This window comes from Microtus ochrogaster, linkage group LG1, assembly GCF_000317375.1.
Source record: "Microtus ochrogaster isolate Prairie Vole_2 linkage group LG1, MicOch1.0, whole genome shotgun sequence".
Taxonomy (NCBI): Eukaryota; Metazoa; Chordata; class Mammalia; order Rodentia; family Cricetidae; genus Microtus; species Microtus ochrogaster.
Genome location: NC_022027.1, coordinates 45,908,487 through 45,924,288, shown reverse-complemented (window position 1 = coordinate 45,924,288; position 15,802 = coordinate 45,908,487). Strand labels below are relative to the sequence as shown.

The following is a 15,802-nucleotide window of genomic DNA, read 5'->3' as shown; positions in this document are numbered from 1 at the left end:
TTTTTTTTTTAAGTGGGAGAGAATACTCCTGGACAGTTCTGAGCAGAAACTACCCAGAGGGACACAGCACTGACTCTCAAAGGATGTGTCTGAGTGGGTGTGTGTAGCACACGAGTTTCAGTACACCAGCAGATGGGCTGCTTCCTAAAATCTTACACATATGCACAGACCTACATGAAATAAGAAAAAACAGACCCGGTGGCCAAGGTTTTCCGAGACTGATGGGACTGAAAAGTTCAAGGCCAGCCTAGACAACTTAGTGAGACCCTATCTCTTAAGAAAAAGTAGAAGAGGCTGGGTGGGTATAGCTCCGTGGTTACAGTTCTTGGCTTGGCATGCAGTGTTCAACTGCCAGTACCACAAACAACCATAAAACAACTATATATCTAAAAAAGAACTATATATCTATATCTGTATCTGTATCTATCTGTAGGGAAATCGAGTAAGGTAGCTTGAGAAAATTGCAGGAAAAAAAACAGTGGTGCAATGGATAACGCGTCTGACTACGGATCAGAAGATTCCTACATTTAAAAGAAAAAAAAAAACCCTGAATATAGGAGAGGCCCCCCCCCCCGACCCCTCACCCCCTAAAGATGCCAAGAGTTGGAGGGCCAGTCCTAGGCCGGCTGGCTTGGCTGCACCTACCTGGCCTTTCTTGTCCGAGGTGGGGGACGACCTGGACCTCACGTGCACAGGGACCGCCAGGGTGTCGGAGCGTTCCAGCAGATCCTCGGCCGACTTGGATTTGCCAGCGTTGGTGGCCACCATGCTCCAAGAAGGCGGCCCGCCACCAGGGGTCCTGTCCGGTCTCTGGGTGGCCCTAGGTCCGCAATTTGCTCCGTTAAGCGGCTGCCTAGGGGGCTGAGGGTCCCAGCGCCGTCGCTCCCCGCCTAGGCGTCCGCTGGCGAAGGAGCTGCTACGATCTCGGGGCGCGTGAGAAGCGTTGGTGGCCAGGTGAGGTTGCTCCTGGCGGGACAGCGGCATGTCGGGCTCCCGCAGAGAGCTCAGGCTGCAGGCTGAGGCCAGGCCAGGGCCCTCGGGGGCCGCGGTGGCTGGGCAGGCATGAAGGTAGGCGCTCTGGGCGCGCTCGCGCAGCCCGGGCTCTGGGGGGCAGGCGGAGGCGGGCCGCTTGCCGGTCTTGCGCTGGATGTAGTCGGCCAGGGCGCTCTGCTGGAACTGCTTCAGCTCGGGCCCCGACAGGCTGAGGGTGGAGCAGGCCTTGCCGTCCCGCTCGAAGAGGCGGCGCCGGTCGGCCACGGTGCTCTCCGAGAAGCGCGGCGCTGGCCTCGAGGGGCCGCAGGCCGGGGGCTCAACCTCCTCCGACACCCCCACCTCGTTCATCTTCTCGGGCTCCGAGTAGGAGCGCTTCTTCTGCTCGGGCGTGAGGCGCCGGCGGGCACCACGGCGGGGAGCAGCCTGGGGGGCGGCCGGGGTCACGCTGTGCCGCTCCCGAGGGGTGTGCGGGGAGGACGAGGGGGCCGTGGCCTCGGGGCTGCGCATCCCCACGTGCGCAGAGGCAGGACGGGGCCGCCAGGGCCTCGAGGTGGCGGCTGCGGAGGCGGCGGGGGTGCCCGGCTCCAGGTCTCGGCGACGAAACGAGGTGGCCCCCAGGACGCGGGACTGAGCGTCCTTGATGCTGTTTCTGTAGGCGCGGCTGAAGAACGCGTCCAGCGGGGGCGACTCGGGGGTGCCGGGCCTGTCCTCCGGCCATGGTGCTTCCCTCTCCGTCTCGCTGAAGAGCTGGAAGGTGCTCTGGCTGCGGAGCAGGCGGGCATCGGGCCTGGGGGGCTCACCGCCCCGGGCAGGGGGGCCACGGCCATCCCCAGCCCTCCGCAGCGGCTGGCTGCAGGGCTGCCAGGAAGCCTCTTCGAGCCTGGACTCCCCGTTTCTCAAGGGCGGCTCCCCATTGCGCAGGGGCTCCGCGGCCTCGGAGAAATGGATGCTGGCTTTGGGGTCCTCAAAGTCACCGGCGGAAGTACTGGAAGCCGGGCCGGCCCTGTTGGGCCTATAGTTGAGGCCGTAGGAGGAACTGCCCACGCTGGGGAGTCTGTGGCGCCCTTGCTCGCGCTCTTCTATCTTGGAGACCTTCTCCAGTACCGAACAGTGGGGCTTCCTGTACTGCAGGGCTGAGGCACTGCAGGAGCTCAGTCTCCTCTGGCTCAGGCCGGGTGTCTGCTGGAGTGCTGGGGCCGGGAGCTCTTCATACCTTGGGTCTGCACCCTGGAAAGAGTCTACGGTGTTCATTTTCCCCTCCGGCCTTGGATAGGAAACAGACCTGTCCTCGTAGCTCCTGCTATCGGGCCCAGCTTTCCTTCCATGCTCTTCCACGCTGGTGTTGAGGGCACAGGTGGGCCTGCCACCGGAGTAATCCTCCTGGGCATCTCCTCCAAACTCTACGTTGCTCTGTCTTCTTAGGCTCTCTGGAATGTTCTGGAGAGATGAGAAGGTCGACTTGGTCCTGCCAAAGTTGCCTGGCTGGCTCTGCCCTTGGCCTTCCCTCTCCTGTTTCTGCCTGAGGTTGGCATTGTGATCTTCCTGTAAGTCACCCTCCCAGGGCTGAGGGGGCCTGCCCACGTTCTTTCTCTCGCTGGGATACGATGGGCTGGTGCCTCGGAGAGGTGTGCCCTGTTTCTTCAGGGAGGAATCTTCATTTTCAGGCACTGAAGAAAAATGGACTTTGTAGGAGACATGTTTGGCTGTGGGTTCTGGATTTCTCTCCACTGGGGTCACCGAGTCATGTTCTAGGGGCTGGCAGAAGGCAAACCCGGGCCTGCTAGCTTCATTTTGGTTCCCGTTCTCATCCAAGGTGTCCACCTTGTTACAGGCTCCCTGAGCGGCCGTATATCCACTCTCTTTGACCAGGGCAGGGTAGACAGTGCCATTACTACTCACGGAAGGCTGAGGCACCTGGGCAAAGTGTGGCTCTGGAGAAGGTACCGGGTAGATGCCAGTGGGCAGGAGGGGTTGGCCAGGCTGCGCCTTCTGGGTGTAACTGTGCTTGGGCTTCACTGGGGGGCTGCTCTCTGGACTCCTCTCTACAACGGTGTGCAGCTGTTCCTCCATGAGGGGGGTTTTCAAGGAGCCTGAGGAGTTTGTCTGAGGCCGGCAGAACCTCTTCTGATCGAGGCTGGACCAGGAGCTGGGACGCTCGCGCTGCCGGAAGGCAGCATAACTGTCACTCCGAGTAGGGGGCGTGGGTGCACCCACTTTCTGGGCCAGGCTGTCAGTGGCAGTATCTGAGTACTGCTGGCTCCACGATGGGGATGGGGCCCCCTTGCCCCGGGGAACACTATGCCACTTGGCACAGCCCTGGAGACCTGCCGATGCGTGGGCATCCCTACCGAGCAGAGCTGAAGGGCTCACCTCATACTCCGACGATACTCCCCTCCGACTATCGTAGACTGTCTTGACATAGCGAATGTCTGCTTGCCTCATCCCTTCTAGGAGGCCACCGCGAGCAGAAATCGTGTCCATGGAGCCTGACCGTTCTTGGCCAGGGCCACCAGGGGGTGGGTACTCCAGGATGCTAGAACTTGTGGAGAAGGAGCTATACGCAGAGTCTCTTTTGTTATGGAGGTGGCCGAGCTGGTCGATGCTGCTCGTGGACTTGGCAGGAGAAAGGAGATGGCAGGCTGGGTATCCGCCACTAGGCTCCAGGCTTTCCATACTCCCCTGGGAGCTGCACCGGTCGGGGCTCCGCCTCAGATAAGCATGGTCATAGTTGGAGAGGTCACTTGTAGAAGAGCTGGGAGAACGGGAGACAAAGCAGTCAGTCGGCTGAGGAGCTCAGTGGAGTTTAAGACACAGGGCTCAGCTTATGAATTCACTCTTATGCAAGACGTTCCGTTTTCGGAAGGATGGGTCAAAAGGGCCTTATTTGGGGCTTGTTCCGATCCCCGTGTCGTCACTAGGATTAACTGCCCAATGCTGCAGCCTTATGAGCCTCTAATTAATCACTCTGGCTTACTAGAAGAAAGGGGTGGTCTTAGGCACAGGCAGCATGCTGGTGGGACTCGCTGCACTGTAGGTGACATTTTGCACATGCCCAGAAGTGAAGGAGGTGAGCGGGAGGAACTGAAGGGAAGGAAGGAGGACAGGAGAGCATTGTCTGTCTGTTGTAGACCCTTGGGGAAATCGAGCAAAGCTTAGGAAGCAGACAGGCGTGTGAAGGGTCGGGGACTTGGGAAGCACAGCGTACGATTTGGGTTCATCTTTCCTTTTTAAGGAGTCGAGAGCTAGGCCCTGGCAACCTTCCTGAGTCTCAACACTGGTAGGGACAATTTGTTTGCAGGGAAAAGCTAAACACCAAGCTGAAAGGAGAAATACATGGGGAGACGTTCAAGTCAGAAAAGCCCAATGAGAGAGGAGAGGGCAGGGGAGAAAGGGAAGCCGGGAGGGAAGTCCGTTAGGCTGGGCTTCCAACCCTAAAGCCAGCCTCAGTGTGCACTCAGGAGAGCAAGACCTTTGAATTTCTAAGCTCCTGGGGGTTGGGGAGAGGGACAGGGTCTCAATATTGGACCTCTGAACCCCAGAAAGCTGCCTCCAAAAAATTGTTTTTGTTAGATAATCAGAGTAACATGCATGTGTGGGGACTGGGGAGTTTGTAGCTTCCATTCAATTTTGCTAAAAGCTTAAAACTGCTCTAATGATTGACTCTAAGGGGCTGGAAAGATGGCTCAGTAGTTAACAGCGCTGGTTGTATTCGATTCTCAGAACCCACATGGTGGCTCACACCTGTCTCTAACACCAATCCCAAGAGATCTGACTCTGTCTTCTGGCCTCGGCAGCCACTAGGTATGTATGAGGTACACAGATATACATGCAGACAAAACACCTACACACATCAAATACCAATTTGCTATGAAATTTATTTGGGCTGGAGTATAGCTTGGTGGTAGAGCCCTTGCCTAGCATATGTGAAGAACCTACATAAATAAACAAACATTATATACCTATGGAGAAGCCATATTAGAATTAACAAAAATCAATTAGCAGTCGCCTTATATTAACCATTGTGATTCACTATTCTCTAAAGAAAGGTAAATCAGGAGTGCTGACCTAGGCGCTTCATTTTTAGGAAAGCAGACACTCAAGAGCATCTGCAATATATATTTCTAGATCTCATGTAAGCAAATATAATGACTCCGTACCAAGTGCATGCCAATGTTTTAAGCTGCAATGTCTCCAGAGAATGTATGAAGAGATTCAAAGGGCAATGCTCAGAGCTGAAACTAGAGAGAAACCAACGAAACATTCCACTGTCAGCAAGACCACACGCTCAGCATTTTACCTCAACAGAATCTAATTTTTCTTCTCAGGAAAAGTCAACCTACTAAACGAAGTATCCTGCTTTGGGAAAGCCAGGATAAATTTAAGAAATGAAGAAACGGTGAGCCTTCCAGGTCAGCAAAAATCGACCTGCCCTCCATGGCATGACGCATATCATGGCTGAATTTTACTGAGCCCTGCCTCCCACATTACCAGCTTCCCTCTAAAGCAGGAGGCTTATTGTGAAAGCATGGAGGAGCCATTAAAGGCAGTCCCATCTGGCCGGCTGTCATCCTTTAACTTCCTGCAGACACGATACAGAGGTGACCCTTGCAAGGGAAGTGGAGGCAGCTGGCCTCGTGGAGCTGCTTCACCCACCAGGTCCATGCAAGGAGGAAATGCTAGCTAGTCCTCTCCTGACTGCTAGAAGCCTCGCAGCCGGCTACTGAAAGGCTGATTCAGCTCTAACTTGGGAACATACACATAAGCAACTGAGCCGACTGAAACCCACTGAGCAGGGAAAATGCCAGCCCCCGTGTGTCTCAAAATACAGGTGGCGTCCAGGAAGAGGTCACACCTATCTCTCACCAGACAAGTGTCTAGGAGGCCACTTCCTGTAGCAGACCTCAAGAGAACAGCACCACCTGAAGACTTTGTAAGGGCTACTCTCCTACCCCGGGGGTTGCTCTGTCCCTCAGTGGTCCGGCCATTGGTCCATTCTCAGGCTGCCTGGGGATGGGGGTCCGATGGTGGCCTCTGGGAATAAGTCTTTCCACTATTACCTGGAGATACTCACTGCTATTAGCTCTGCTGTTCCTGCTTCTCCTCAATGGAGTCGGGATGAGTAACAACAGTCCTGTCGGTTTCAGTGCTAACAGGGCAACCTTACTGTCAAGGACTGCACCTTCAGTAAGTCAGAGTCCCCACTGTGTGCTGGCTCCTTCTCCAGCCTCACTGTCCACTGCTGTCCTCGCTCGCTGCATCCCAGCCCCAGCCCCTCCTGGCAATGACTCAGACACACGGGATAGCTACGCCATCTCTGCCAGGGTTGCAGAGATTTGTGCTTGCTATGCTACCACCTGGAGTGCCCTTCACCTGGCTCATTCCCTTCCCTTGCTCAGGTCTCTATTTCAGAAACTTTCCAAAACTAATTATCTCCTTGGTGTTCCCCTCACATCGTATAAAGCTGTTTCTGGTTTCCGCATAGCACGTTCTCTGCTTGACATGCTAGCATGGCTTTGGTTATGTGAAAGCAATTAGGTTCTCTCCACAATGTCTGAAGAATGAAAACACAAACACATTGGCTGTGGTGTGTTCTACACTACTCTATTTTGTGTACGTAAAACTAATTTTTAGGGGCTTTAGAGATAGCTCAGCAGTTAAGAGCCCTTGTTGATATTGCAGAGGGTGGTTTCCAAAAACACCCACCTGGTGGCTCACACCCACCAAAACTCCAGTTCCAGAAGCTCCAAGGGCACCAGGCATACATGTGGAACACATACATGAATACAGGCAAAACACTTGTACCCACAAAACAGTCCTCAAAAAAAGTCATTTTTAAATGCTTGAAACATCGTGAAAAGCACAAAACAAGTACAAGAAAACTTTCCTAGTGCGTACTCACAGAGCCTTAGTTCCTTAAAATGATCAGATCTGTTCGCAAAACACTGGGCTAAAGTTGAACCAGCTTGTTTACCGCCAGACTTCTGGGTCTTCCATAAACTATTGTCCTTCTGTTGCTCCAAAGGGGAAAGACACGAAGCAAAGTTTTCTAAACTTATTTGACTCCAGAAACTTTCTGCCAAGGAACACTTAATGGACTTTCATTTCATGGAAGACTCTGGGGGGAAACAGTTTTATACGGTGAAGCGTTTGGGATCTTCTTCCGGGAGCGTGCCCATCACTAAGACCATCTGAGACACGGGGTGCTCGCATTTGCCAGGTGAATGGGTCTCAGTGAGTCCTGTATGTTAGCGTTTTGATAATGCTACTTCAGCCTCTTCTCAGAGAGACTGTCCTGGCAGTCTCTTCTTTAGAACCACTTGGTGGTATTTCCGTAAGACAGCAGAAAACAGCTAGGGTCAAGCTTCAGAGCAATCCCAAATCCAAGCGAGCTCACAAGACAGTTACAGCTGAGGGCCCTCGCTGTCTCTGTGCCCCCTGCTCCTCCCCACCCTCACTCTCCTTTTTCATGACTTTAGATGTAGAACTGGGTTTGAATTTCCATCAAAGCGGAACCAGCCAACCAACCTGGCACACTAGATCAGCCGATGCCACAGATCCTAGGGACACACCAGTAGTCCTTCTCCAGCTGCAGCTGCTGCTGTGGGGCTATGAGCAGAGGGAGGGACGTCCTGTGACAGAGCTAGAGGTGTGCCCGGACTGAGGAGGAGAGGACCGTAGACTTGCAGCACTCCGAGTATTCTGAGCTTGCTTTTCTCCTGTCGTCACACAGTGCTTTTGTCACCGTCCAAGGACCAGGAGGCAGATACAGTACAAGCACAGTTCAGCCTCTCCAGCCCCCCTGCTGGAGGCTAGGACGAGGGAAGAGGGGCAGCGTGGCCACGGCTCCTGAGGCCTGTGGAGTCCACCACAGTCACTGCATATTGACTACAAGGGTCTGATTTCTGCTATAGGGTGAGTATATTCTTTAGGTCACATTATGGCGTCAGATTTCGGGCTGGGAGGTTGTAAAGGACTCCGCCATTCAGTGGCACTTGTGTGTTCTGCTTTCTTTAGCAGGTTTCACTGGACCCCTGACTTCAGCATGGGATGTTTTCTGCATCCTAGGAGTTGCATGTATTCCTTTATTTAATGCTTACTATGACCCAGTAACATAGGCGTCATTAGTTTCATTTTAGAGAAAGAGAAGCCAAGATCAAAGGGTGCTCATGCTCATGAGCAGGTCAGGTCATACCTGGAGCACTCTGCTCTTCCTCCCTCAAGCCGTCAGGTGCCCACACTTTACAAAACCCTGACACGTACAGCCCTGTAAATGAAGTGTCCTGTGTGGGCACAGGTATACTGTGAGGGAACCCATTTTCCGGAACACATGGCTCAGGTGGTGTGAACTGGTCCCCTTAAGAGAGTGGGAGGGCACCAGGTGTGGTGGTACATGCCTTTAATCCCAGCACTCAGGAGGCAGATGATCTTTGTGAGGTCAAGGGCAGCCTGGTCTACAGAGCGAGCTCCAGGCTAGAGTACAAGTATAACCTAGTAACTACATACGAAAACCACAGGCCCTGCTCAGACCTGTCTCTGCTCACACTCCGATCAGCTGTCCAGACTCAGACAGACCAATTTGTCCATACTTTAACTTCTTGTTAACACTGCAAAATGGGGTAAACTTCTCTATTCTTCTTTTGGGGGGCGGGGCGGAGTTTCGAAACAGTTTCTCTGTGTAGTTCTGTCCAGGCTGTTTTGGAACTAGCTCTGTAGACCAGGTTGACCTCAAACTCACAGAGATCCGCCTGCCTCTGCCTCCCAGGTGCTGGGATTAAAGACTTGTTCCACCACTGCCCGCAGCTTCTATAGTCTTTAAAATAGTACTGCATGCAGAAGAGGGAAATGAAGGGACCTGGTGAAACCACGTATCTCTTAGAAACTCCATCTTAGCTGTTTCTGCTGCAGGGCCAAGGAAGATAAATTGCTTTGACAGAGGAGAAAAACCAAGTAGAACATTTAAATATGGGCATGCCATCAATTCATCTGAAAAAAAATATATAATTTTGAATAGTGAAGACAGGACAGAGAAGCACCCAGGAAAGAAACCTGTCAAATTTTCAAATATGGGATTATGATAGGTATGGAGAAATAGCTGACTGGGAATGGGGTCCAGAGATATCTCAAATGACCAGCCATAACCAAACTATTTCTAGCCTCCCCTCAACAATCCAGCTCAGGATATGAGAGAAGGATGAGTCACCCGTCCAGCATTTTAAGAGGATGAGAAAAAAAGACAATGGGGGGACATGACCTTTGAAGGAGAGAAACCCTTGGATGCCAGCCGTGGCCACTCACCTGGAATGGTAGCTTTGGTGCCAAGGAGGGCCCATCGTGCCCTGAGATATCTGCATCATGCTGGCATCAGGATGGTTCTCTCCAAATTTGGTTGTATGCCACGAGTGAGGGCGAGCAACAGATTCAGTGCACCTGTGGAGACACAGGAGTGGACCCTTGAGCATCAGTAGCTTCCTTCCGAGTCCCCTCATGAAGCAAGGTGGCTCAGGGGCCCAGAGACCACAGATGCAATCACTGTGTCCTGGGCTCAACAAATATTCCAATTTACTTCCTATTCTCCTATCACTTCAGACCACAGAGGGATGTTGCAAAGGCAGTATAACTTCATTTAGACTTCCTACATGTTGGCATTTTATGCTTTCTGAACATAAGGACATGGTTGCCTCCAGATTTAAAGAAAAACAGGAACACCAAAATTCCTGTTTCCCAAGGGACCTTGTGTAGATGCGTAGTGAAAGCTTGCTGGGCATTTTCAGTCCTCTGTCGGGGCCTGGGAGGAGGATGCTGCTGCTGCTCACGGTCTTGCTAAGAACTGTATGGAAGCCAGAGGCTGCCCTGCGTTGACAATGAATGTTCCACACCACAGCCTAGAGAACAAAGTGTTCTCCAAAACACTCTCATTTTCTAAGTCAGTGACTTCAACTTTTAAGCATCCTGCCCTTAAAAACACAAAGATCTGATGGAGCGAAGAGAAAATGTGGGTGTCCTTCAGAGTGAACGCGAGTTCAAGGAGCAGCCGGGACTGCAGAAAGTCAGAGTCACGGGACAGTTGCTGTGTCGCATTTTTGGCAGAAGAATGGGGTGATCCATCAGGCATCTCATGCTGAAAACCTCTGAACTATGTAGTTTCTGTAGTTTAGAAACACTTTGGGATAGAGGAACCCACTTGATAGGATGAAAATAATAGATGTAACTTATCCCAACCCCTCATACTTTCCCTTGATCCCTAAAACTTAGTCATTTCTCCTCTCTGAAAAAATAAATTGCTTCTGTAACGTAAAGGAAAACCCAACCTGGTGATGCCAGTGAACTTCCATTTGTTAGGCATACCAGAACATACTAGACCAGGAGCCTGGAGACTTTAGTCCTCAGCCAGACTTTGTTGTTAACCAATTGTGGAAGTCACTTCCCGTCCCTAAGCCTCTGCACACCTAAAACCTGAAGAAACTAGTCAGAAGCTCAACTCATTTCATTTTAATCTGATTTTTGAGACTAAAAGTATATAATATAGCTGGTCCATAGTAAAATATCAAAAAATATTGAATATTATTATGATATAACTTATTTGCTGTTAATGAATTGATAGAATAGAAGCCATGCAGACAGCTTGTTAGACAGACCTACCTAAAAGGAAGGGCAAAAACAGGGAGAAAGAAGTTGAGGGTGGATGAGGGCAACTATGGGAATGGGCAGGAGGAGATACTGACGCGGCAGCTCTTCCAGCTCTAAGATTGTTTACGAAATATTAAGAGTCGATAATTACAAATAGGTGACCAGCCAGATGGCTCAGCTGGCAAACACTTCTGCACAAGCCTGACCATCTGAGTTTGGTCCCTGGAGCCCACATGAAGGTGGAAGAGAGAATGAACTCCACAGAGTTACCCTCTGACCTTTGACTGAGCCGTATGTGACCCTCCTACGAGGACCACACAAGTAACTGTTTTTTAAAAATGTGAAAAGTGATTACACAGAGACTGGTCTCAAAGTTAACTGTGGTCAAAACAAACAGGGTGTGGCCATGGTGGCGAGGCAGGGAGCCGCTATGGCCCTGACTGTGGCCTGAAAGCAGAAGGGTAAACAGAGACCGAGCAGCAGAACTGCCTGCCTGGAGTCCACATAATAACGACAGGAACTCTGTGGTGAACTAGGAATCAGCCAAGCTACCCTCGAGGAGTTGAGCTGAGGCCGCAGCCTGTTTTCTGGGGAACTTGATGTCCAAGGTCCAAGGAAGCCTAGGAACAAGAGTGCCAAGTGCCAAGTGCTGAGGTGCTGTGCTACCTATAGCTCCTCCTCGGGGGACAAGAGAGGCACAGAGCGACCGAGATATACTTGCTCTTTTCTTGGTCCCTTGTTGTTTTCTCCTTCATCCCATTAACCCAAGGGAAACTTGAGTTCTAATCTAGTTTCTAAACCAGATACCACTAGTTTTGAGCTTTGGGTTTTGTTGTTGTTGTTTGTTTTGGTTTGGTTTTGGTTTTCAAGGCAGGGTTTCTCTGTAGATTTGGAGCCTGTCCTAGAACTAGCTCTTGTAGACCAGACTGGCCTCGAACTCACAGAGATCCGCCTGCCTCTAACTTCTGGGTGCTGGCTGGGATTAAAGGCAGGTGCTACCACCGCCCGGTGAGCTTTGGGTTTTTTTAAATACACATAAGTTTTAGGAAGATACTGCCAGTAGCAGAGTGAATGAATTTTACCAGCCGGGATAAGAGATGATGAAGGTCTGGGACTAAGACGGTGGTAACAAACTTGGAGGAATTAAAGATCTTTAAAGTCCGAGGCCAGGCAGGTCTATAAGAGCTAGTTCCAGGACAGGCTTCAAAGCAACAGAGAAACCCTGTCTCAAAAAAAAAAAAAATCTTTAAAGTCATGCAGGCAGAAGAATCTTCATCCTCAATAACCACTTGGATAGAATTGGTGTGGTGTCCATGCATGTATGTGTGAGTGTGTTTGTGTATGTGCATGCTTGCATGTATGCATGAGTGTGTGTGTGAGGGAGAAACAGATGTTTAGCAAGAAAGAATAAAGAATGCCAAATCCTTGAGGTGAGAATAGGTTTGGAACCATTCAAAACAAGAGTGTGGCCACGGCCCCAGACATAGGAGTCAGTGGCGTGGGTTCAGATCACACGTGAAGTTCTGAGGGCATTCTGGACACAAGCGTCAGAAGTTTACTTGAATGGGGTCTGGAGCCAAGACTCCGAGGTGGAGCGGGATTGTTGGGTGTTGGATAAACTCAGAAAATGAGCACTGGGGGGTGTCTGCTTCTCTCCACGAGCCGCTGGGACTGGGCTGCACAGCCTCCAGGCACACAGGCCGGCTCTCAGCAACACACAAGTCACACACAGAGAACACAAACAAGACTCAAACTGCTAACATCATAGAATCAACACGACCGACCATAAACCATAAGATTTATAGCTAAACTTAACAAATAATTAGCATTTCCTCATATTCAAAGTATTCTTTTGAATAGACAATAAATCACGTGATTAAGAAACAAATAAAAACCAATGTGCGGCCTTGTCCTCCAGACCCACTTCTCTCCCTTGGCGCTGACTGCTACAGCAATAGGTCTCCTTCCCCAGCATCCCACTACGTCAACACAAGCCTACATAAGGTGTGTGCGTTGGCCCTCTGGTACAGAGCTTGTCTAGGGTGCACAGAGCCCAGGATTCCACTCCAAACACCACAACAACCAGAGGTGGACTTGTGGGAAGAACAGTATTTGTAAGGTAATACAATCTCAGAGTAGCATGCAGTCCTTTCTGAAAAGGGTCATTCTTTTTAAATGTCACACTCACAATGTACCCTGGGGACTTTTGGTTTGCTGACTGGATCGTAAGCATGAAGTCTGCTAACAGCCAGCAGATGACTGACACCGCAAATCAGGAGGAAAGGCAAGACCCTTATCCTGTCCCGTGCGCGCGGATCCACATCTGGCTTCGTATCTTTTTCCTCCCATGCAGTTTATTTTCCTCGCCCTCCATTCTAAAACGTGCTTATGGACTAACAAAAATATATAGTAAGAGAGAGGAGTTAGCAATGGGTTTGTCTTTTCTTTTTTAAGTCAACAGGAAGTGATGCCAAAATGTTCTATTTCTCAGTATTTCAATCCTGTTCCCTGCCCCAACTCTCTGTCTCAGACAGACAGACAGACAGACAGACAGACACACACACACACACACACACACACACACACACACACACAGACCAGAGCACTGACCTTCCTATGTGTAAGGTTCACGTCTAAGTCATGACAACCAGATACAAACACTGCAATATCTGTAACTACAGTAGCGTTCACCTTTACCATCGATGGCTTTTCAAACGCAGCTGTGATGGGATAGGAACCAGCATGAACTTTACTAGTCTCTCTACCTCAACCCTGAACACGGACTAGGGCATTATTCTCTCTGTGGAAGAAAGGAAAGGGGGCTGGTTTTTACCAACTTTTCCAGGCACCAGAGGTAAAGACTTCAGAATCTTCTTCCCTGTTATGCAAGAGCTTTGACAGGAAGAATTAACTAAGATGCTGGGTTGCTATCAGTCAAGCAGACACACAGACACCACAAGCAAATTCTTATGGACTCGGAGAGGCTGAGGTAGCGGCAAAGAATTGTGTCCCCTTTTGAGTTCTCCTGGCTCCTTCCCAGTCAAAGCAAGAGCAGCTTGGTGGGACAAATGGAAGACGGGGTTCTTCCCCTCCATCCAGGGGCCGGCAGGGTTGGGTCGGGTAGCCCCTCTGTTACCACCGTTGGAAACCTCGAGCACAAACCCAGTCTGGAAGTTTGATGGAGCCCAAATATCAACCAAATATTTCAAAATCAAGGTTAATGCTTTATAGATGTCCAGTTCCATCTGCGTGTGTAAGACAGAAAGAGACAGAGAGGCAGAGAGAGACACACAGAGAAAAAACAGTATCTCTCAAACCCCTAACACTGAAGAAGCGAAATTCCTTTGCAGAGTAATCCAATGCACAATGTACTGTGCTGGTGCTTTTTGTCCCTGTTTTTCTCTCTCTCTCCCCTGTTTAAGAGACGAGAGAAGAAAATACAAATAAGAAACTGAAGAGTTTTTTTTTTAAAAGGTAAATACCAATTTAAAAATGGTTAAAAGAAATCTATTTAAAAATTATACTGGAAAAAAGTTTATTAACATAACCAGAACACAAATAAAAAGAAGAGGAGTCTAGGTTTGAGGGCAGAGCAGCTGGAAAAAGGAACCTTCTAGAATACCAGCTCCCATTCCTTCCCTCCCACCAATATTTCCATAATAAACTTTACAATAGGGAGGAGTTTCAGTGCTACAGCTGGCTAACACAGAACCTGCCACTCAGGAGGATAATAGAGTGTTCTCTCTCTCATTCACTTTCAGAGAACAGAATGCCAGCTAAAACCTGAAAAACCAGCCCTGTGGTCTCTGGCATCAAGGGCATTTCTGAATATGCGTACTTCATATTTTTCTCTCATCATTTATGTGGGCATAGCAATGAATAGTGATCATAATAAAAGTCAATAGTCAAGTTACCCATGTAATTTTATTCACCTGTCCTTTTCCACGGCGTACTGGATGAGCCAAATCCCTGGACAGATACTGTATCAAGTGTGATTGACAGAATTTTAAAATCACAATTATACAAGCGAGCCCGAAAACAAAATCCGAAAGTCTGAGGAAAGGAAAAGGAAGTGTGCACAGCTCTCAGCTGTGTCAAGCACAGCCAGGCACACATGTCCTTTCATGGACAAAGGGTGACTTCAGAGCTTGAAGAGAGGGCTACATCTTGTCCTTAAAATTGATACTCAGAGGTTCCTTCCCTCCCGGTTTAAAAAAAGGGGAAGAGGGACTTCCCAGACAGGCTGGACCTGGCTTAAGAAAGAATTTCCAACTTGTGGGCATCTTAATAGGACCCCGTGAGCCTAAAGGAAGGAGAAAAGACCTAAGGGAGGGGAAGGAAAACCCAACCAGGAGCAGAACAGAGCATCCTAGGAGCGTGAGACCCAGGAAGTGTGGGATCTTAGAGCTTAGAAGAAAAACAAAGGGGAACTCCAGGAATCTGAAATTAAGAGAAATTTCCCCCAAACACACATCAGGGCACAACAACTAGTCCGGGAGGCTCGGGGGGACCCAAGCAGGACAGCCTCAAAAAGGCTACACAGAAGCAGACACTTCCACATGACAGAAAACCAAATAGAAAAAGGTCGACCAAGGCCGGCATCCATACTCGCACGGGGAACCCCAACTGAATGCAGTGGCCAGGGATATGTAAAAGAGAAAGGCAGAGAAGTAAGAGTGGGCTTTAAGGGAAGGAGAGGATAAAGGGGATCATGTGATCAAAATGCATCGCACGTGCTTTGAAATGTAGTCACAGAGGACAAATGCAACCGTTAGGATTAATTTTTTTAAATCAGCACATCTGAGAGAAGCCTAGGAGAGAATCCGCCCATGGAAGAGCAAGGATAAGACTCACATGCAACATCCCACAGATACATGTAAAAAGGGGGCAGGGTGAGGTATTGATCACTAAGGGGGAAGACGGGGGGGGGGGCTGTGAGCAATGTATGATGACGGACACGTATGAAAATGCCCTAATAATCCCATTTTCTGTATGTTCTATAAGCACATAACAAGAACTGTAAAAGAAATGTAAAAGACAGAGTTCAGAGAACAACTTAGCAGCCTAGAATGCTGTACTGTGTGGCCCACCTACAAGAGTGAAGGAGACGCCAAGTGTGGTGGCCCACTCCCATAATCCCAGCACTTGGGAGACAGAGACAGAGAAACAGGTGTATGGTCAC

The 15,802-nt window shown here is 50.0% G+C and overlaps 1 protein-coding gene across 3 annotated transcripts in view; it reads right to left on the bottom strand.

The window, feature by feature from the left end:
- The window catches only part of Shroom3 (shroom family member 3), a 291,035-nt gene that overhangs the window by 22,821 nt on the left and 252,412 nt on the right, over positions 1 to 15,802 (bottom strand). For 2 of the 3 annotated variants that reach the window (XM_026785145.1, XM_013350909.2), the window contains 2 exons: positions 9,289 to 9,420; positions 646 to 3,745 (listed from right to left, as the gene is read on the bottom strand). In XM_026785145.1, the coding sequence (XP_026640946.1) occupies positions 646 to 3,745; positions 9,289 to 9,420 (3,232 nt within the window). Of the gene's footprint in view, positions 1 to 645; positions 3,746 to 7,518; positions 7,578 to 9,288; positions 9,421 to 15,802 lie in introns of those variants that run through there. The other variant, XM_026785147.1, reaches the window with a different exon arrangement.